This window comes from Eublepharis macularius, chromosome 3, assembly GCF_028583425.1.
Source record: "Eublepharis macularius isolate TG4126 chromosome 3, MPM_Emac_v1.0, whole genome shotgun sequence".
In the NCBI taxonomy this organism is placed as follows: Eukaryota; Metazoa; Chordata; class Lepidosauria; order Squamata; family Eublepharidae; genus Eublepharis; species Eublepharis macularius.
In genome coordinates, this window is record NC_072792.1 from 70080953 (window position 1) to 70104580 (window position 23628).

Below are 23628 nucleotides of genomic sequence, written 5' to 3' on the forward strand. Positions count from 1 at the left end.
TTTTCTAGCCAACGTCCACTAGGGGGCGCACGTACGCACCAATGTGCATGCGCGACTTTTCCCGCCCGAGCGACATTGGGCGACGTCACCCCCTTCCCCTCAGTTTCTTCTTTGCCGCCGACCGGTGAAGATCTAGCTGTCCGCTGTGAGAAAAAACGCCATTTTGAGACAGAGAGAGTTCATTCTTTCTGTCAAGTATGTCTGAGAAGTTGCTGTTTAAGCGCTGTTCGACCTGTTCGACGAAAATGACGAGAACGGATGGCCATTCCGTTTGCCTCGAGTGCTTGGGTGAAGGACACATCGTTGAGAGATGTGAGCATTGTCAACGGTTCACGCCTAAGGCCAGGGCTGAGAGGGCGAACAGGTTGAATGCCTTGCTTTGGAGAAGGGCTATGCGGGCGTCGAGAGCCCCTGATACCCCTGGGTATCAGTTAGTGGGACGGCCGAAACCCCTTCGGTGGTCGGACAATCTGTTCGTGGCTCCACTTCCACCTCTCACTCCCGCTCGCCAGATTGGATCCGACAAGCCCCGACTCCGACCTCGGATCCGAAAGACGCTCCGGGCTCCACTTCACATCAGACTCCGAAGTCGGATCCGACTTGGAAGCGATGACACTGCTCCAAGTCCCCGACGAGGTCGGAACCGCCCTCCATGCCAGCTCCAAAGGTGCAGAGGACTTCATTGGATCTGAACATCTCAGCCGGATCGGCTCCTGACCCGTCGGATCCGACGCAGGAACCAACATCATCGGTTCCGAAGCATACAGATCCGACTCACCCCAGCCTCGTTCCGAAGCCTAGTGCCAGGTCGGAACCAAGGGCTTCGGATCCGTTGCCTACTCAGACACCGCCGGATCCGATGGACCGGAGTCGAAGCGCCGACCAGGGCTTAGCCTCCAAAGGCGAGAAGAAGGCTAAAAAGAAGTCGAAGCACAGACAATCGACTTCCGTCCAAACTGATGAGGTGGTCTGGGGGAAACCCACGACTCCTTCACCGCACCTGTCGTCTCAGTCGTACCATTCCTCTGCTGATGACGTTGACCTGCCCGACACTTCACCTCGTGTGGCCCATAAGTGGTCTGCTGGTGACTACACTGGTAGAGAAAATCTACCTTATCGCTTGCCTAGGAGTGGATGTGAAGGGGAAGGCTCCCTTTATGCAAGGTCTCACAGATCCTATTCTCCGTCCTTTGGCAGAGAGTATTGGGGTGACATTCGGAGTGAGTTCTCCCACTATGGCTCTCCTGGGCATGTTTCGCCCTACCAACGGCCTGAGCCTTACCAAGGTCCAAGCCCTAGCCCTCCGTCTGACCCGTCACCTGATGACATCATTATTGGGACTGGTTGTATGTCACCTTCGGAAGACTACCGGCTCTATACTGAGCAGATGATCCGAATGGCCCATTCTTTGGACATTGAGATTTCGGCTGTAGATCCGAAACCAAAGGATAAGATCCTGCAGTATGTCCAGTCTGGGAATCCTCCAACCATTGCATTCCCGTTCACTGAAGGTTTGGTAGAAATCATTACCGCAATCTGTGACAAACCGGCTTCCGTTTACCCGACATCTCGTAAGCTAGAAGCTCTGTATAAGACAAGGGATGACGTCTGTACATATCTCTTTGCACATCCACCGCCTTCTTCCCTCATTACTGAGGAGATGCAGACCCGTCAACGCCAAGGGTCCTATGCTGTGCCCATCGACAAAGAGAGCAGAAAGCTCGATTCTTTGGGCAAGAAATTATATTCGTCTGCTGCCCTAACACTCAAGATCTCTAATTACTCGGCCATCATGGGTCCCTATCAAATTTTCCTATGGAATCGCATGGCGGTCTTCATGGAAAAGCTTCCGGCAGACCAGAGAGTGTTGGCGAAGGAAGTGCTTGATGAGGCCCTATGACTGTCACGACAACAGATAAATGCTGGCCGTGACACGGTTGACACCTCTGCGAGAGCATTAGCATCATCTATCATGCTCCGCAGGCACTCGTGGCTCCGCACAACTGCACTGCCAGTCGAGACACGAAACAAAGTGGAAAATCTGCCCTTTGAGGGTCAGTCTCTGTTTTCATCAAAAACGGATGAATACCTGTCGCAGAAACGTAACGATCGGCTGACAGCCCGTTCCTACGGTATTTTCCCAACCATACCATTCACCAAGAATCGATTCCAGTATAGTTCCTCGCAGGGCTATCGTGGTCGACAGCAGAGATATCAACCGTATCCATGCTATGGGTCCTACAGGCAGTTCCAGCCGCCTGCGAGCTCTTTCCAGCGCCAGAGGCCTAGCTACCGCCCACATCGCAGTCAACAAGCCCACGATGCCAAAGAGTCAGCAACTCAACCGAAACAGTTCTGACTAGAATTTGAACAATCTGTCGTGTTCGGTAACAGGTTGGCTCAGTTTGCCTCAGCATGGGCAGAGATTACCACTGATAGTTGGGTGCTTAACATTGTTACAGTTGGTTATAAAATTCAGTTTGATGTTTACCCAGTGTTGTCTCTTCCTGATCACTCAGCACAATCCTCTTCTGATAGGTTACAGGCTGAGGTTGTAGCACTGCTGGAGAAGGGAGCCGTACAGGAAGTACTCCCTCAGGACCCCCTCTTGGGTTTTTACTCTAGGATGTTCCTTGTAGACAAGAAGGATGGAGGTGTACGACCCATCTTAGACCTAAGAGAATTGAATAAATTCGTTCTCGTTAAACGGTTCAGAATGCTTACCTTAAATACAGTCCCCCATTTAATGCCTGAGGACATGTGGTTCGCCATCCTGGATCTCAGGGACACATACTTCCACATTGCCATCCACCCTAGTCCTAGGAAATACCTCAGGTTCCTTTGTAACAGTAAGGCCTACCATTATCAGGTACTCCCTTTTGGATTGTCAACAGCCCCCCGGGTTTTTTCTAAATGTATGGCTGTTGTAGTAGCATACTTGAGGGAACAGGGTTGTACCATCTATCCCTATCTTGACGATTGGCTTTTGGCAGCACCCTCTGCCAAAAATTTGGGCACTCCTGGCCCAAATTAATAAGGTGATGCTCACCTGCTCCAGGTTAGGACTTTTGGTTAACATCAAAAAATCTAACCTTACCTCGTCCAGGAGAATACTGTTTATCGGTATGGAACTGGATGGCAATGTAAATAAAGGTTTTCTGCCCAGGGAATGTGCACTAAAGATTGGCAGGATGGTGAATCTCTTTTCGAGATGTAGGTTCCAGTCGGTTACAGCTATCCAGAGACTGCTAGGCCTTATGGCCTCTTCTACAGCAGTTACCCCTATGGCCCGGTTGCACATGCGACCTCTCCAGCTGCGGTTCCTATCTGTTCATGATTTTGAACATGAATCCCAGAACAAGCGGTACTCCATCCCTAGTAGGGTTCTCCGTACCTTACAATGATGGCTTAACGAGACTAACCTCCTTGGGGGTATGGCGTTTGGGTCCATCCAAACCGAGATCACAATCTCGACTGATGCCTCCATGATAGGATGGGGAGCCCAGTGTGGAGCCCTTAGGGCACATGGGGTTTGGTCGGAGCAGGAAAGGGAAGATCACATTAACCTGCTAGAATTGAGAGCGGTCCGTTATGCCCTTATCGCGTTCGCAGACATGCTGCAGCAGAAATCCGTTCAGGTACTCACGGACAATTGCACCACGATGTTCTACCTGAACAAGCAAGGGGGCACTACCTCCAAGGCCCTCTGCGACGAGGCTGTTCAGATTTGGTAATGGGCCATGGACAGAGGCGTGTTCATTCATGCGGTCCATATTCCTGGCACCACCAATGTCATCGCGGACAAACTGAGTTGTATGCGATCCGACAGCTATGAATGGACCATAGCAGACGGCTACCTGAACGGCATCTTTTTGGACTGGGGGTTCCCAGACATAGACCTCTTTGCATCGGAGGACAACAAGAAGGCCCCACGATTTTGCTCCAGGGGAGGTCTAGGTCACCACTCCCTTGGGGACGCGTTCCAGATACGCTGGACAGGGCACCTGTTTTATGCCTTCCCTCTGTTCCCGCTGTTGTCTCGAGTCATCAGCAAAATTCAGAGGGATGGGCCTCACATGATTCTAGTGACACCCTTTTGGCCCAGACAAGCTTGGTTCCAACATATCATGCAGCTTTCACAGGGGTCATATTATCGGTTCACCCTGAACCCGGACCTTCTGTCTGACAAAGGGGTTTGGTATCACGACCTACCCAAACTGAGCCTCACTGCTTGGCACATTCTGGGTCAGAAGGGATGTCTGACAGAGTAGCTGAGATTTTGCTGAATGCACATAGGGACACTACTCGCAGGTCATACTCTGCTAAATGGAAGCATTTTGAAACCTGGGCTAATGACAAAAGGGTGAATGTTTGGGATTGCCATCTGTCATCTGTGTTTGAGTTCCTTCTGTCTCTAAAGGATGGGGGACTCTCTAATTCCTCTATTAAAGTTTATTTGGAGGCTATTTCAGCCTTCCACCCTAAGATAGATGGGAAAACGGTTTTCTCCCACAGTTTGTTGAAATCTTTTTTAAAAGGGTTGTATAACATGTTTCCGCAAGTCAAGGAGATCGTTCCCCAATGGTCACTGCAAGTAGTATTGGCGGGGCTTATGAAATCGCCCTTCGAACCGCTGGCTACTTGTGAATTAAGATGGTTGTTCTGGAAAGTGGCTTTCTTGATCGCCATTACATCTGCCCGCAGAGTTAGCAAGTTGGCGGCCCTAAGGTGGGATCTACCCTTTTTGAAGGTCCATCAAAATAAAGTGGTTCTGAGACCTGACCTTCGTTTTAGACCCAAAGTCTCCACTCAGTTTCATACCTCACAAGACTTTGTCCTGCCTATTTTTTTTCCTGACCCTTCTGATAACTCTGAAAGGGCATTACATTCCTTGGATGTGAGAAGGGCTATTTTATTTTACCTTCAACATACTTCACAGTTTAGGTGTGCCAAACAACTGTTTGTGTGCTATTATGGGCCCAGGAAGGGAAAAGCTGCTACAGCTCAATCAATTTCTTGCTGGGTTACTCAGACTGTTAGGGCTTGCTACTCGCATGCTAAGTTACCTTGCCCTTTGGAAGTAAAAGCTCATTCCACCAGAGCACAAGCTGCCTCTGTGGCCTTCCTTAGGGGCGTGCCCTTGCAAGACATCTGCAGGGCTGCAACGTGGTCGTCTTCTGACACGTTCGCTAAGCATTATACACTAGATGTGTGGGAAAGGAAAGAGGCTGCTGTTGGTCAAGCAGTGCTTCAGTTTCTTTTTCAATGAGAACACATGCCGCCTCCTGGGTAAGTGGCTTGTGAGTCTCCCATGTGGGGCTGCACAGAAGACGGACAGTGAAAACAGAGTTGCGCTTACTGTAACTACTGTTCATTGATGTCTTCTGTGCAGACACACAACCCTCCCTCCTACCTCGCTGTGTTCTTCCAGATAATGTGAAGACATTCGGCGGCAAAGGAGAAACTGAGGGGAAGGGGGCGATGTCGCCCAATGTCGCTCGGGCGGGAAAAGCTGCGCATGTGCATTGGTGCGTACGTGCACCCCCTAGTGGACGTTGGGTAGAAAAGAAAAATGCGGTCGGCAGGCCTGCGCAGGCGCAGTCCCATGTGTGTCTGCACAGAAGACGTCAATGAACAATAGTTACGGTAAGCGCAACTCTGTTTTTTCTTTCTCTGGCATTTGCCTTGTTCCAAATAAAATAGTTTGTTATTAGCTAGTTTAGTCGTTGACAATTGATAGTTGTTAGTATTAGTATACGAGTTACTTCATCTTGAAAGTTCTATAGAGGGTGGAAGTGGTGAGTCACAATTACTTGAAATTTGTGCTCCCCCCAAGTCCTCATTGTGGAAGTCATCAAAATGGCAGACAAGTCTTTATTCAAAAAGTGTGCTGAATGTGGTCCCAAAATGACCAACTCTTATGGCCATTCATTGTGCTTGGCATGCTTGGGTGAAGGTTACGTCTTGGAAAAGATGCAAGTGCTGCCAGTTATTCACCTTGAAAGCAAGAGAGAATCAGGCCTCTTGGTTGAAAGCTATGCTTTGGAAAAAGGCCGTGTCCAGCGGCAGTAGCCCAGCAGCAAAGATATCTGCCCCGGCTGAGTGCTCGGCTTGATCTGTATCCAAACCCGCACTGGAGCCTACCTACACTAACCTTGGATCCAACGTCTACCAGTGTGCTGCCAGATCAGAGAGCACACCTTGAAGTCAACCTCAACTTCGTTCACGGTCTCGATAAACCTCGGTGTCTGGTCAGTCAGCAGCAAGCGTTATACCGCTGGAAGATAGTCCCCCTATAACACACCTGGACTGTGTTATTGTTTTCTTTCTGTTGCTATGGCAACGGGACTTGGAAGAGATACAGTTGCTATAGTGAAGGAGAGACACTACTAAGAGAATTTTAGATGTCTACTGCCACCCTGTGGCGCCTTCTAGCAACTACAGAAATACCTACAAAATATGACAACTACCAAAAAAACTTGCCGTGGATCTCTAGATCTTCCAGAAATTGAACTATTTCAGAAACATTTTCAACAAATGGCTGATAAGATTGATGAGTTGGGGAAGAATTTGGGGGACAAAATGGACTCCCTTGAGAAACAAATGAACAAAAGGATTGTTGCTTTGAGAGATCAAATGACAGAGCAAGTTCAAAAATTGGACCAATCTATGAAACAAGTTTCTGTGAAAGTGAAGCAAATTAAGCAGAAAGTTGAGACAATAGAAAACAAAGTATATTCTCATGATATTTTGATTGAAAAACAATTAGACAGATTGGCACTGTTAGAAATGCAAGAAAAAGAATTTGCCCTGAGGTTTAGATCCATCCCAGAAGAAGATGGTGAGGATATTGCAGACAAAATGACTGTGGCTTTTGTGGAATTTTTGGACTGGAATCAGGGTGCAATGCAAATGGAAATTGATCGAATATACAGAATTAACTCTAAATTTGCTAAAATAAGAAAGCTCCCAAGGGATGTGCTGGTCTACTTTGTAAGAAGAAGAGTGAAGGAGCAAATTCTACAACAGTACTATATTACAAAATTAGTAATTGGTGGTGCCTACATTATAGTTTTGAAAGAAATTCCCATCCGATTTCTGCGTAAACGCAAGGATTATAGCTTTCTGGTGGAAAAGCAAAAGCAGAAAAATACTGCTTTTCGATGGGATACTCCAGAAGGTATGATTTTTACATTTCAAGGGCAAAGATTTAGACTGAACTCGGTACATAAAGCCAGAGACTTTCTTGAAAAATATAGGCATCAATTGGAGCAGAGCAAAGAGGAGGAGGAAGTGGATGCCCATACTTAACTCTGCTCTTTACTTTTACGTATATTGGGATTTCCCCCCCTCCATTTTATTAAATTTTAAAATCTCACGGCACTATGGATTACAAAAGTTTAACATGGAATATTAATGGAGCAAATTCGTCCCCAAAAAGGAAGAAAATTTTTCACTACTTAAAGAAACTAAAATATGATATGATTTGTTTGCAAGAAACCCATTTTAGGAGGAAAGATATAAAATTTCTGACTTATAAAATTTTGTGTGAAGAATTTATAGCATCAGATACCAAAAAGAAGAATGGAATTGCTTTATGCATCAAGCCACATTTAAAGCCTAAATTGATAATGAGTGATGAGTATGCAAGATATGTGGTGATAGAAATTGATGTACAGGGGACAAAAATATTAGTAGTGGGTCTTTATGCTCCAAATGAGAATAAAACTGGATTTTATAAAAAAATTGGGGATTGCTTAACAGATCTAGCATATGAAAACTATTGTTTGATGGGGGACTTGAATGGAGTGATTGATCCAAAGATAGATAGATGCTCTGAGAAACATATTAACTAGGGTAAGCTACCTAAAGCTTTTTTTGATCTAATGGACAATTTAGGTCTGATTGATTTGTGGAGACAGAAAAATGGTAACGCAAGAGAGTATTTTTTCAGAAAGACATAGATCTTTCTCAAGAATAGATATGATTTTGACATCAAGGAACATTGCCACCAAGGTGGTTAAAATAGAGGTCCTACCCAAGACATTTTCAGACCATAATCCAGTATCCATGATTTATAGGGGGAAAAGGGGTACCTTTAGGTGGAGATTAAATGAAGCGCTGTTACAAAATGAAGGGATTATCAAAGACTTTAATTCAAAATATTCTTTTCGTTTATTTTTAAACTTAAATACAGGTACCTATATGAGAATGGTCTGGGATGCAAGTAAAGCATATATTAGAGGTTATCTAATTCAATATAATGCTCAATTGAGAACAAAGAATGAAGAGGAAAAGCAACGTATTTTGGAGGAGATAAAGAGCCAAGGGGAAGAACTCAAGAGAGCTCCTGGAAATACTGATATATTGCAACATATCAAGATCTTACAACAACAACTATCGATGTTAGTCAAGAGAAATGGAAATTAAATTGAATTATGCTAAACAAAAAATATTTGAATATGCAAATAAGCCTTGAAAATAGTTGGCTTATAAATTGAGAAAGGAGAGAGAAAAGAGAATGATATTGAAAATACAAGAGGCAGATAAGGCACTAACAGACACTGCAGATATACAAAAGGCATTCTATCAGTACTATATAAATCTGTATAAGAGTTGTGATGTGGCAGTGGAAAAAATAGATGAATATATTAATAAACAGAAATTGCCTAAGATTATGGAAAAACAAAGACAAATTATGAATGGACCTATAACAGAAAAGTGGGAGAAGCCATAAAAAAGAGTAAGTTGGGGAAAGCTCCAGGACCAGATGGCCTCCCAAGTAGCGACTATAAGTGTTTTGAGAATGAACTTCTTCAGCCTTTACAAAAGACGATGAATTTTATTTTAGAGGGAGGGAAAATGCCGGACTCATGGAAGAAGGCCAACATAACTTATTCCAAAAGATGTACAAGATCACACATTGACAAGAAACTACAGGCCAATATCACTATTAAATAATGACTATAAGCTGTTTGCATCGATCTTGGCAGGCAGTATCCTATGGGACATTCATGAAGTCCAAAGTGGATTCCTACCTAGGAGGCATCTAAAGGACAATGTAAGAATAGTATTGGATATTCTGGAATATCTAGAAAAACACAATGAAAGAAAAGTTGCTTTGATTTTCCTAGACGCCAAGATGGCCTTTTTGACAATTTAAACTGGAAATTTTTGTTTAAGATATTGGAAGATACAGACTTTGGGGACAATTTTATTAAATTGACTTAGTCGATTTATACAACCCAGACTGCACGGATAGTCGTGAATGGAGAGTTAACCAAACCATGTGGAATACAAAGAGGCACAAGACAAGGTTGCCCATTGTCATCTTTGTTATTTATACTGATGCTTGAAGTTTTGAGTAGGGACATAAGACAAGATGAGAGAATTCGAGGTGTTAAGGTGAAACAGGAGAACTACAAACTGAGAGCCTTTGCAGATGACTTGGTATTGATTTTGGAGAACCCTTTGAACAGAATTGAAACTCTAATGACAAAGCTGAAATAATTTGGTGTAATGGCCGGTTTTAAGGTTAATAAGCAGAAAACCAAAGTCTTAACTAAAAATATGAAAATACAAGATCAAATGAAACTTGAGAGCAAAACAGGGAAAAAGGTAAAATACTTGGGTATTACTTTGTCAAATATGAACTGTATGTTATTCCAAAATAATTATATTAAGACTTGGAAAGAAATTAAAAGGGATATGAAGATGGGATAAAATTCAATTATCACTGTAGGGAAAAATAGCTACAATTAAAATGAATGTCTTACCTACAACGTTATTCCTATTTCAGACAATTCCTGTATTAACAACAGAGGCACCATTTAAGCAGTGGCAGAAGGATATATCGAGATTTATATGGCAAGGCAAAAAGCCAAGGTTTAAATTTAAGGTTCTACAGGATGCAAAAGAAAGAGGAGGTTTGGGCATCCCAGATTTGAGATTATATTTTGCGGCTGTTTGGTTTGGATGAAGGAATGGATACTGTTAAAAAATAGAAGAGTACTGTACCTGGAAGGGCATGATCTAAAATTTGGGTGGCATGGGTATCTATGGTATGACAAAGTTAAAGCCAACGCAGAGTTTAATAATCATTCTGTAAGGCATGCAATCCTGAGAGTATGGAATAAATACAAACTTAGGTTTTGTTCGAAAATACCTTTCTGGCTGTCATCACAAGAAGCTCATTTTAGAAGGGAAATGGTTAGTCATTTTAGAAGCCTAAATGGTTAATTTATCAGGATTTATTGGAATTCTCTCAGGACCAAGTTAAGATTAAATCAAGAGAGGACTTAGCAGCAGAAGGGCATGCCTGTCAGTGTTTTCCATATATGCCAATCCTGGAGAGATTCAAATTAGACAAGTCATTATGACTTTGAGCAATCTAAAACTGAATTTGAAATAGCCCTTTGTACAAATGATGAACATGTTATTTCTAAAATGTATAAACTTTTGTTGAGGTTTGAGATGGAAGAAGAACAAGTAAAAGAATGTATGATTAAATGGGCGAAAAATTGTGGACACGATATATTAATGGAGTAATGGGAAAATATGTGGACAAGAGGGCTGAAATTTACATTAAGCTCCAGTATTAAAGAAAATTTTTACAAAATGATGTATTGTTGGTATATGATGCCTGAAAAATTGGCTAGAATGTATAAGGGGGCATCAAATGTATGTTGGAAATGTGCCAAACAAGAAGGGACGTTTTTCATATGTGGTGGACATGTAAGAAAGCAAAGAGTTTTTGGTTGCAGATACAGTCATCGATTCAGAAGATTTTGAAGATTAAACTTCATCTGAAACCAGAGACTTTTCTGTTAGGAATAACGGACAGCCAGTTGGAAAAAAGCTGTAGAACACTGTTTTTATACTTTATTACAGCTGCAAGAGTACTTTATGCACAAAAGTGGAAAACTACAACATTGCCTGCAGTGGAGGAATGGTTGACAAAAGTTTTGGAGTTTGCGTCAATGGCAAAACTTACTGCATTGATTAGAGAAAGGGCATTAGTTAACTTCTTGACAGAACGGAAACCGTTAATAGACTTTTTGCATGAAATGGAAAACAAGGATTTGATAACATCTGGATTTATGGATTAAGAAACATGAACAATAGAAAAAAGAGGGGGGTTGTGACTAACCTAGAATAAGTGTGACTCTAGAAATGATGTATATTTGTTGTGGAGAAAATCGGAACTCAATTTGTAGTGTAATCTAGGTTTTTCTTTTTGTTTGCTTTCTTTTTTCTTTTCCTTTTAATTATATAGATATATGTATTGTTAGTGTGTCATGTTTAGAATTGTGTTTTTTCTTATTCTCTGTTTATTGTTTATTAAGTTATGGTGTATAGTTTATAGTTTAAATAAAGAAAATTTAATCATTAAAAGGTTTTAATTTGTTTGAAAGGCTCATGTGTCTTAACTGAACTCATGAAAATAAAATATTGTCCTTACAAATAGTGTTACTTTGGAGGAGTGATTGTATATGAATCATGCTTTTGGGGGGGGGGGGCTGTATTTGTACCTTGTTATCTGTTATTTTGGGTTTTACCATAAAACAAATAACCTTTAACCCGGCAAAAATATTTGTACAAATAAATTCCCCTCATCTTCTTTCTCATTCCATCTGTTCTGAGAAGATTCAATAAACATGCAAGTTCTAGAGTGACTGTTATCCTGTACTCCTTGTGCTCACACAGATGTTTGAATGGCTTCTTAATACCAGTCTGTAAGAAAGAAGGGAAATTGTTTCTCTCTGTTTGCAGGTGTGAGCAGTCTTAGTACCAATTTACGCAGTAACATTTTGGCTTCTGCAGCGTAGTTTCCTTAGATTTAAAGTCTCAATTTGGCAGAAAACTGTTCTACTTCATCTTCAGTTTTTGGCTAGTAAAAAAAACACATTTTAAAAAGAACAGTAATCTATTAAGAGTAATGTTACCAATTTAATTAGCACATTTCTTAGCCCCAGGCTTGCACTCTGCACCCAGTGACCCACAAACAGGGTCCCTGGTGAGTTGGTCTGCTGAGGCCCCCGAGCTAGGCTTGTCACTATCCTGCATCACCCCCAGGATCCCTTAAGAGGATTCCCAGCCGTGGGTAAACAGTGCATGCTGGCTGTGTTTCCCCCCAAAATGATCTGTGCCACACGATGGCTCTTGCCATAGCTCCCAAAGCTGCAACCTAGTCCACAGACTGTCGCTGATATCCTGTAACCAAATTCCCTCCCCTGCTGGACAGGTGCATCCTATCAGGATGGTACAGCGCTTCCTGCTGAAAGGAGATGTCCAGGTGATAAATAACATGACCCTGAGCCGCCTCCAGAAAGCACACAACCACCTTCGTCCTCTGATGCTTGGCCAAGTCCACCTTCCCAGACAAAGCGGCACCTTGCCACAAATTTCTCTCCAGCCACAGTAATTCCAGCTCTGGAATCTTGCACAGAGTCTGCAAGTCTGCCACCATTGCCCAAGTCATTTTCCCCCATCTGGGTCAGCAAGGCATCCAGCAGGCCAAATTCAGCGACATGACAAAAGCACTATGGGAAGGAAGGAGGCCCAATGAACCTCCCATGTGCCAGTCCACTTCATGATGACTGTGCCTTGAAGTGCCAGGTTCCATCCCTATCTGGATGCTACCACGTACTGTTCTGTCCAGTGGATGATGCTGTGTCTGCAGATCCACACCAACTTGCACTGCACTGTGGGAACTACAAACAAAATAGATTAAGAGAGAGCCCTAGGTGAACATATGCTTTATACAAGTCTGACTTCCATCTGCCCATCACCTGGATCTGCAAAGGGGGAGGCTAAGATTCACAGCTACTGTGGCAGCCCTGATCCAGAAATAGTGGGCCCCAAAGTTGTTCATTGGCAGGCCTGCAGCAACCACAGAAAACTAGAGCATGCTGATGAACTGGAAGTGGGTGAAGGGGGACCCATCAGCATGGATGAGTGAAGGCCCCCCACGTGACAGGTGTGCTGGTGAGTAGGCTGATGATGTACACACTGGGCAGAAGGTGGACTTAGCAGCACTCCCCTCCGGACCCCTTTTTGTCCCTCTTGTAGGTAGGGGCGCCCCTTCGGTCCTCAGTGTCAGGCCACAACAAGGAGAACGTGTTCACATAGAATCTATCAAGGCTCCAATTATGGACCTTGCATGCCAGGTGAACCCAGAGAGGGAGTCTTCGTCATCACCCTAAGTGGCAAAGCCCATGGTGGCATCCCTCTATCATTTACCAATCCCTTCAACCTCAGGCCCGGAATCCTTAGCCTTCCTGCCAACCCTATGCCATCTCCCTGCACCATGAGCAGTCTCTCTCTAGTAATCTTCAGCCAGATCCTCCTCCTCCTCCCCATCTGAAGAAGAATCTCCAGTGGATCCCTTGCTGTCTGACTGCTGTCCTCTCCACATCCTCTGGGACTTTTGGGGTCTATGTCTCTGTTTTTCTGCAGGCCTCTTCCTCTTGTCAGGGCATGACCTTCCAACTGTGGCACTCCCCTGGCAGTCTTATGTGTTGCCTGGGGGGAGCCTTGACAGGCCCAGGGGCCTCTGCCGCAGTCCCAGGACCAGCAGTTCCTAGCTGCTCAACCCTCTCAATGAACAGCTCCAGTGTTCTAGACAAACCCTGCAGTATGCAATTCTCCCTCTGAGGCGGAGGACATCTTGGGTGATTCCCACCATCCAATCAGGGAGGCAGGAACTAACTTTCTTCCTCTTCCTGTCTAGCATGTGGGACCACCCTCTCTTCAGTTCAGGTGACTCCACAAAGCAGTAACATTGAATTTATCATTCAGCAACTGTCAATACTGAGAGAAAAGACACCTGTTGCATTAACATGTACTGTAAATAAAGCATAACCCGGAGGAGGTAGAAGAATGAGGCAGCAGGGTAGAGAAGGACGGAGACCTGGGGAGGGCAAGATATCCTCTTTTCCTCAGAGAAGGACCCTTCACGGTAAGTGTCCAAAGGTCCTTTCTCCCTCTAAGGCGGAGGACATCTTGGGTGCTCCCAAAGCAGTTTCCAGTTTCTGGGTGGGATGTGGTCTTCATCCACGATCATACGCTGCTGTACTTTTCTACTACAGGTGGTGTCCGCTGAATCATATAGATTTGATTTGTAGCATCTTAATAAGGTCAAGGCTGACAACCTTGTTGCTGCCTTGCAGACTTCTTCTACAGAAGTGTTCCTGTGTAATGCTGCACTGGTAGTAGCACTCCTCAAAGAGTGAGCTGGTATTCCACAAGGAAACCCTCTACAAACAGAGTTTTTATGAGTTTTGATAGTGTATGTTTTGCTATTGGCACCTACCGCTGCTGAAGACATTTTCTTCCCCAAATTGAGGGGAGATATATTTAAGAACAGTAACACTGACTTTCTGATTTGCACTGTTCAGAGCAGATAGGCCTTGAGCCTCCTTCTAACATCTAGGTGTGTCAGAGTCTCTCCCTAGTCTATTTAGGGTACAGGTAGAAATATGGTAGCCTTATCTCTTGCAAACTGTGCCATTTGGAATACGCTTTTGGAAGACAGTACGAGGCATCACCTTACCATTGTGAAAGATACAGAGTTCAGGTCTGACTAAATCTTCTGGCAGACGCAAACATAATAAGGAAGATAGTCTTCATTCTCAGCCTTCTCAGGGGAACATCCTTGACCGGTTCAAATGGATGTTTGGTCAGGGCTGTGTAAATTGTCTACTGAGTGAGAGCTTCCCAATAAGAGTTGTAAATTCGGAGCATAAACTATTTTCAGAATTCTAGGAGAGTGTTGGCCATCTCTCATATATTTGCTGTGCAATTTTTTCCCATATTGTCATAAGGGATTTCCTTACCAGGTGCTTTTTAAAGTATTTATGTCCAACTGTCTTCCCATACCATACAAATGCATGCTGTACGTCATGACCTTCAAGGGCTAGTAGTCTTGAATTTTCCAATAAAATCCCATCTCTCATCCACACTAGACCACACGCTTGGTAATATTTTTCCCAATCTGGTAGCGCGAAGCCTGCATTTTCTTTCAATTCTTGGAGTACTTTTAATTTAATTCTTGGTTTTTTCCCCCTGCCAAATAAACTTACTCAAGTTTTTGTTTAGTTCTTCAAAATACGATTTGCTGATACATATAGGGATGGTTTGATACAAAAATATTACATGTGGCAATATATTCATTTTAATAGTTGCAATACTTCCTAGTAGCGACAGTTGTAGTCCTTTCCATCTGTCCAGATCTTCTTTTATTTCGTGTAATAACTTCACATAGTTATCTTTCATTAGTGAGCTGCATCTTGCTGTCAAATGTATCCCCAGATACTTTACTTTTTTTTTCAGTTGAAATCCTGTTATTCTGGTCAACTCTGTTTTTTGTTGTATAGTCATATTTTTGGTTATCATTTTTGTTTTTTGATAGTTAATCTTCATTCCCGCCATCCCTCCGTAGTCTTCTATTTGTTTTATTAGTTTTTCTATTGATTCTAACGGTTCTTCTAATATAAATAGTAGATCGTCCGCAAATGCTTGTAGTTTGTATTTATTTCCTCTAATCGTTGACCCCTTTATTATGGGGTCTTTCCTTACAGCTCTTGCCAATATTTCTTGCATTAAAATAAATATTAATGGTGAAAGTGGACAAACCTGTCTCGTTCCCTTTTCTATTGAGATTGTTTCTGTCATATCATCATTCAAAAGTATTTTTGCTTTCTTTTTCTTATATATAGCTTCAATTGCTTTTATGAATTTCATTCCAAAGTCCATTTCTTTTATTTGTTCAATAAAGAAATTCCAATTAATGTTGTCAAATGCTTTTTCAGCATCTAAAAATATCATCACCATCTAGTTTTGTGGATGCGCCTCATAGTATTCTAACAAGTTTAGTACAACTCTAATATTATTCCTTAATTGTCTTTTCAGAAGAAAACCTGTCTGGTCTTGGTGTATCTTATCCAGCAATATTTTTTTCACCCTTGTAGCCAATATTGTGGCAAATATTTTATAATCACAATTCAGCAAGGAGATCGGTCTATAATTTTTTATTTCTTTCAGTTCTGTTCCTTCTTTATGTATCAACGAAATCGTTGCTTCAGTCCATGATTCCGGTAATGTTGTTTCTTCCACTGCTATAGTAATCATACTTTGGTATGGTACAATCACAATCTCTTCTAATGCTTTATAGTATGCTGCTGGTAATCCATCTGTACCCGGAGTTTTCCCATTATCTTGCTTCTGTATTGCTTCTGCTACTTCCATCGCAGTAAAGGAATCGTTCAAATTTTTCCTTTCTTGGGTAATTTCCTTTCTTTGGGTAATTTCTGGTTCTTGAGATCTTTTTTGTGTTTCCAATGAGATCTCCTCTTTCTTGTATAGCTGTTTATAAAAGTTCTCAGCTGTCTTGTGTATTTCTTCTTTCCTCGTTTTTTCATTCTTTGCCTCATCATACAAACAATAAATATATCTTTTTTTCCTTTTCTTTTCTAAGCTTATATGCTAACCGTCGTCCTGATTTATTTTCATGTTCAAAGTAGTTCTGTTTAGCAAACCTAATATTCTGTGCTATTTCTTCCATCAGTAGTAAATTTATTTGATTCTGTAGGGCTTTTATATTTTGTCTTAAGCTTGCATTTGAGGGGTCTTTTTTAAAGTCTTGGTCTTTCCAAATTTTCCATTATTTCTTTGCATCTCTGTTGCTTCTCTTTTCCTTCTTGCCGCATATCTTATAGCCAGTCCTCTAAAGTATGCCTTGCTTGCATCCCAGACAATGCTCATATGTACTTCTGTATTTATATTTTGTCTAAAATAGTTTTTCATTTCTTCTTTAGCATCATTCAAAAAATTTTATTCTTTAGAAGCTGTATATTCAGTTTCCATCTGAATTTCCTTGTTGTTTCTGCTATTTTCAGTAGCAAAGGGTTATGGTCAGCATAGGTCCTTGGGAGTATGTCTATATCTCTGACTTCTTGTATCAAGCCTGTGGATAGCCAACACATATCAATTCTAGACCAGGATTTGTGACGATCTGAATAGAATGTATAATCTCTTCCTGTTGGGTTTCTGGTTCTCCACACATCAATCAGTTTATGTTCTTCTGCTAATCTAAGGAAGGATCTTGGGAGAAGTCCTTTCACATTTTTGGATTGTCTTTTTATCTAGGTCTTGATCTAGTACTGCATTAAAGTCTCCAATTAAACATAGTTCCTTGTAATCAAATCTTGCCAAAATTTCAGACAGGTTCTCATAAAAGTTTTCCTGGTGGTCATTTGGTGCATAAATCATTGCCAGCATGATCTTTTTTTTTCTCCCAAAGAGATTACAAACAAGCAATATTCTACCATCTTCTGCTGAATATATCAAAGCTGGTTTCAATTCTTTTAAAATATATGCCGCTATACTTCTTTTCTTCAGCAGATCTGCAATTAAAAAAAGTCCCAGAGGCCTGGTGGGCGGGCACATGGGGGGTGCCGCCCGCCAGTGGCCAGACCCCCCATCCCCGAGAGGGGAGGCAGCACGCCTTCAGGGCCACCACATGGGGCACAAGTGAACTGGGGAGGATGGCTCCATTTGTGTTGATTGGGAGTTTCCTGGGGGTATTGAATTTGGGAATGTATAACTCCGAGATCCATACTGTAATCTTGACCAAACTTGGGTGGTGTTTGGAGAAGAGCCTGCTGCACATTCCCTGTGAATATGGGCTCTCTAAGTGCTAAAGGGGCCGCTCTGGCACTGACGAACACTGAACACGTTCCGTAGCAGGACATGTTCGGGTACGGTCGGCTGTTCGTGTTCATTGTTGTGAACGAACACCGAACAGCCTGTTCGGGTTTGTTTCCCCGTTTATGCCCATGTCTAGTTGTGACTAGAGCCCTCTTGAGGAATAAATTTAAGGTAACATGAGGAAGAGCTGAATTGAAAAGAAAATCATTATACTAATCACCTGTGACACATTTTTACATAAACAGCAGTTGATCAAATAAATTATCTTACCTAATAAGTGTCTAAGTTCGTAGATGACAAAAGAATAATTTTAAAATGCATATCCTCATAAATGTTACTTTTTAGTAGCACAACTACTACATAGTAATGTATTGACTGGTCTTTTTTTAATAGCGCAAACTTACTATGTATGGGCTGTTCATTTTCTTTAAGTATTTCTAAATAGGATTTCCAGGCCTATATTAAACTACGTTTAAATGCTTTTTATTATGTCGAACTTTCTCATAATTTCTCTGTTGCTTGTTGAAATCAAACTTTTTTTAAAAAAAATTTCAACTTTGTTGAATCGCCTTTTTGTGTAATCTGTGGTTTTCCTTTTCAAGCTACAGCCACTTTAAAGATACAGGAGGTTCTTTTTTTTCTTGGTGTGTTGTGTCTGTGGTACAATTCCTCTAAATCAGAATTGCTTTCCTTATCTTATTTCTTTAGAGCAGCAAGGGAACAATGAGTGCAGGTATTGTTAGTAAATTCAGCCAACAGCTTTTCGCTGAGACACTGCTGTGAGCATCTCTTTATTGGAGAGCCAGTTTGGTGTAGTGGTTAAGAGTGCAGGACTCTAATCTAGAGAATCAGGTTTGATTCCCCACTCTTCCACTTGAAGACATCTGGGTGACCTTGGGTCAGTCGCAGCTTTCTGGAGCTCTCTCAGCCCCACCCACAGGGTGGGAATAATAATGACATACTTTGTAAACTTCTCTAAGTGGGCATTAAGTTGACCTGAAGGGCAGTATATAAATCGAATGTTATTATTATAATATTATAATATTATTATTATTCCCCCTCTGAAGGTTTACTTGTTTTCAGAGAAGTAACTGTAGTGATTTCCACGCCACTCCTTTTACCATGTTAAGCAATGGTGGCAGAAAGATTACTCTTTCTGGTTGTATTATTGGCAAACTTTACCAAGAAGGTTTCTTGTTCAGAGATTGGACAGACAGTTCTTATTTATGGCAACTACTTTCAAGTGTAACATAGAAATAATGGAGGTAATGAAGGCATTTTTCTCTCTCATTAATGGTTTGGATCTAACTGACCTTTCTGCCAGTGGGGCATTGCAGATATCCTTGCTCCCCTTCCTGATGTACTAGAAAATCCTGTAATGCTCAGGGACCGCCTCTCCCTGTACGTTCCCCGGAGATCGCTTCGATCAGCGAATAAATATTTACTTGTGGTCCCCGGCCCTAAGGAAGCCCGCCTCGCTTCACCCAGGGCCAGGGCCTTTTCAGTCCTGGCCCCAGCCTGGTGGAACGCTCTGTCAATGGAAACCCGGGCCCAGTGGGACATATTATCGTTCCGCCGGGCCTGTAAGACAGAGCTGTTCCGCCAAGCATTCGGTGATTGAAGGGGGCGGTGCCATGTCGGCCTCCCACCTTTGGGGTGGGGGAGGGTTCTCCCCACCACTGCACTTTGTTAATTTGTTTTATTGTTTGTATATTGATTTTAGTTCTTGTTTTTATCGATTTTAACTGTTCACCGCCCAGAGCCCCTGGGGATGGGCGGTATATAAATTGAAATATAAATAAATAAATAAATAAATAAGCTTTTTGGAGATGGGAGACACAGCAGTGTCAAGAAGAACCACTGCAGAAGTAGAGTTCTTCAAGTAATTCTTTTGATCAAAGTCTTTAGTTCTGGAAAAACTGATCATAATCCAGCACAAGTTAGTGCATGCACCTGCTGATGTTCCTGCCTTTTCTTGTTAGCATTAATGTTTTATTGTTGTTGATTCAGTGTTGTAGTTATAATATGGTGATAAAAATGTTGGGTTTTTTTTATTTTGATATATAAATTGTCCTATAGATCAATTGATGGCAGGTTTGTAGCATGCCTGCTGGGGGTGGGACATCTTCTGCCTCCAGCAGGCCTTGCCTGCCAGCATGAGAAAATAAAACCAGCAACAGCGTAATAACAGTTTTGGGAAAACCTTGAAGTGACATCATGTGTCTCTAGGAATTGCTGGAAGCTATGGTAAAAACAATTTCCAGTAATTTCAGTGATTCCTAGAGAGGTGTAATGTCACTTCTGAGTTTTCCAAGATGTGAGGTCATGTTGTCACTGACAGGCTCCTGATCTCCCTATTTAACAGAAAAGCAGGAAACAAATATTTGTAATTGATTTTGGAGTTTAGAAAGGATGGCTAGTGTAAACAGACTTTATTGTGCAAAGTGTATGAGCATCTGGAGCATGGCCCCTACATTTCCCATAATTTAAGCAAGCAGTCTCTCCTTGATTGAAAGAAAGAACCTCTAGAAACTTTCCATATAGTTTGCCCTGAGGCCCTGTCTATCTTTTACAAGTTGATATACTACAAATGTATTGAACTTGTTTAGTTTTGTTTGTGGTATAGGAAAAGCTAATCTCTATTTCCATTCTCTTGTATGGCTGCTTCTGAAAATAGAAATGGGGAGCTGATTCTCAGTGCAACAAATTATTTGTATGACTTGGTATCCAGCCAATTGGTTCAAAACAATTTTAACCATACCAGCAAAATTCTCTTTGAAGAAATTGAACTTAATTAATATGGTTAAAATTGGCTAGACTTGCTTGTGTGCCTCTCTTCATAAACTATTTTACCATGTGAAACAGTGCTCTCAGAGTTTGCTTCCTTGCAAGTAACCACACCATGGAACACTTCTGAATTCTGCTTGTTTTGAGTTGGCATCATTTTGTTTGCAAAATCCATATAACTTCTCTTACCTTTAAGATTATTGCTTCAGTCTTCATAGAAGTAATTAATAATCAATGGCAAACTTTAAAGAAGAAAGATCCCAAATTATATGGAAAATGCTATCATTTTATTAAAATATTAATAGTGGCTACTAGAGAACATACCTATCCTATAACATAGCATCTGCACTGTTCAGGAAACTAATATGTAAACACACCTAAATACGAATATTAATTATAGCACTTCTGTTCATGGGGAAAAAACTGATTTAGTCTACAGTACTGAATAATGTGTTCATTGCTCGCCTAGATAGTGTACACTTGTTAATTAAACGGTTACCTGTTTTCAGTTCAGTTATGGCATATCTTCCTGATCGGCTTGCCATCACCCTGACTAAGGTGGATGAATCCCTGCTCCCTGGCCCTGCTCGTCAGCCCGGGGGGTGGGGTTGGGTGGGAACATGTGCATGCACTCCTGTTTCACCAGCAATGGAGGAGCTGCAGGGCGCATTGAAGCCCAGTTCTGTAAAAATTGCCTTCCAGATAGGCTATTTTGCTGGACTGCTCTTTAGCATGCCCCGTGACTTCTTATCACATTAGAAAATGACATCATTTTCAAGTGCGATGGGTATGCTGCATGTCACGCTGAAGTCCAGTTCAGTAAAAAATCAGTGAATAGCAAAGAGCCACACTGAGAAGAAAAAAAATGACCCATTCTTTACACACAAACCTTTCTGTATGCTTATTTAAAAGAGCTCTCTGGATTGCATCTTTTTTCCCCTAAGGAGGCAGAGAACATGGTACCAGTATTTTATTCACTGTATGTAAGTACTGGTATCAAAACTGTGGCTTGTTAGGTTTGTTACTGTCAGTGTCGTAGGTGTCAGGAACAATTGTAGAGAGCAAGTTAATAAAGTATAAAAAGAATGTACATATATGCTCAATATGCCATAATAAAAAAATAAAACAAGGTTGGCTAAATCTACTGATACCATTTATTTCTTTACAGGATTTTTTTACTAACTGGAAGTTAATATGTGAATATGAAACAGTATAATTAATCAGTATCGAAAAAGTGGTCTTCCGTCTGCTGCAAAAACTCCAGATCTTCTCTGAAGTGCTATGTTGTGCCACTGTCATCCCATGAGGAATTTGTCTTCATGAAGATTCCTAATATTGGTAATGTGATGAATAAATTTGAGATCCTTGGGGTTGTAGGTGAAGGTAAGCATATATCCTTAACCACATTTTAAATAGGGAATGCATTCAGAGAGACTGGCATAATTACGAAAGAAATGACTGCCTTGGAGTCTGCGTTGAGCTGAGGTGGGCTGATGGAACAATTTGGGTCCATAGGTTACATAGTAATTTATTTTGTCCTCAAATTATCTCTGATCAAACACATTTTTGAAGCACTACAAATCCTGTATATTTGTGCAGATACTATAATTGGGTAATGAAATATATCTGCTCTAGGCAATGATAATTCCATCGTTCTATCCTGCTCTGAAAAAAAAGTCACTCTATAACATTTGTATCCTTTAGTGCAGTGGGTACTGGACTAAAAGGCTGGTTATATCTGATAGTGGACACCTGAGTAGTGAAATGGTTTACATGCTGAATATATGACCACCATATATATTATGGAAGTGGTTTTTGAAACCACTTTCTCCATTAATTTAATATAGAAGTTTTAGCTTCTATGTTATGCATCTCTAAAGCCCAGTAGTTCACAATTGGACTTATCAGTATGCTTCTGGTAAGTACTTAAAAAAAAAACCCGGTGAGAACCTCTTTCTTTTCTTTAGAGCTTGCGGAAAGAGTGGGGGCTTTCTGTGCCTTTGTGCTGAGCAGTTAGATATTTGTAAACATGTTAATGTCTTCCAAGTGTGTCAGAAGCATCACAGGGTCACGCTCTTGACCATGACTCTCTCAGAACCAAGGAGCTTTGGAAGCACTCATAGTACCTTGGTAGCTCAAGTATGACCTTATAGATAAGCAGAATCAAGCATAAATCTTGATGCATTGTTAAGGCCAGTTAAAAAATCTGTGGGCTACTGATACTTGGGCATAATGGAAGTTTATTGGGAGGGAATGAGTGAAGAGTGACCAGTCCACATAAAGTATATGTTAATGTGTGGCCCTGATTAAAATTTCTGAAAGTAGACTTCTTTCTCATAATTTCAGGCAACTCTATTTAATTAGAACCATTCTTAACCTGAAAGAAGATAAATTACTATGGGCCAACATGAACTTTCTAATATGTTTACATAATGTTAGTCATTACAGCTTAAATGGAAGTGCTGTTACACAATCAGTAGCATGATTTTCATAGTTTTATCCTGCTGCCTCCAACAATTATTAGTTTACAGAATTCTGGTAATAGAAAGATTATTGTAAACTATTATAACCTCTAAAGCAAAACGTATGTTTTATGTGCATGTATAAATCAATTACTGGAGTTTATTTGGTTTTACAGCTTACAGACATTTTCACATTGTTTAGTATAATTATATTCAATAAGGACCACAAAATACTTCAAAAGTCCACAAGCAGGTCTTATTATTGCTAATATAATGAGGCTTGAGACTCTTATTAAAAACTGAAATTGTTTTCCTAAATTTTGCTGGCTAATTTTTTTTTTAAATCTCCCTCCCTTCCCCCTTTTTTGTGGTGATGGTCTAGGTGCCTATGGAGTTGTACTTAAGTGCAGACACAAGGTGAGTAAAATGCTTAAAAGTTGTGCAAAAGTTTGATTTGGGACCATGTTGCTTCAAAACCTTAGTATGGAAAAAACGAGAAGCCATTTGCAATTTTGTTCTTCTTCAAAGAGCTTTAAGGTGTGACCTCTTCATGGGAAGCCTAGTTTCAGAAGGTTTTTCCCTCTAACAGTGTCAAAAAACCAATTCAACTTTTGAATCTTAAACTTTCTGAAATGGCGGGGAGAGGGGGGAAAGGGAGAGAGGAAAGGGA

General features: G+C 41.5%; 1 protein-coding gene across 3 annotated transcripts in view; it reads left to right on the forward strand.

Moving 5' to 3' along the window:
* CDKL5 (cyclin dependent kinase like 5) overlaps positions 1-23628 on the forward strand; it is a 123641-nt gene that overhangs the window by 24660 nt on the left and 75353 nt on the right. For all 3 annotated transcript variants that reach the window (XM_054974705.1, XM_054974706.1, XM_054974707.1), the window contains exons 2-3: positions 21665-21879; positions 23341-23375. In XM_054974705.1, coding sequence (XP_054830680.1) covers positions 21816-21879; positions 23341-23375 — 99 coding nt within the window. In that variant the 5' untranslated portion in view covers positions 21665-21815. The remainder of the gene's footprint in view (positions 1-21664; positions 21880-23340; positions 23376-23628) is intronic.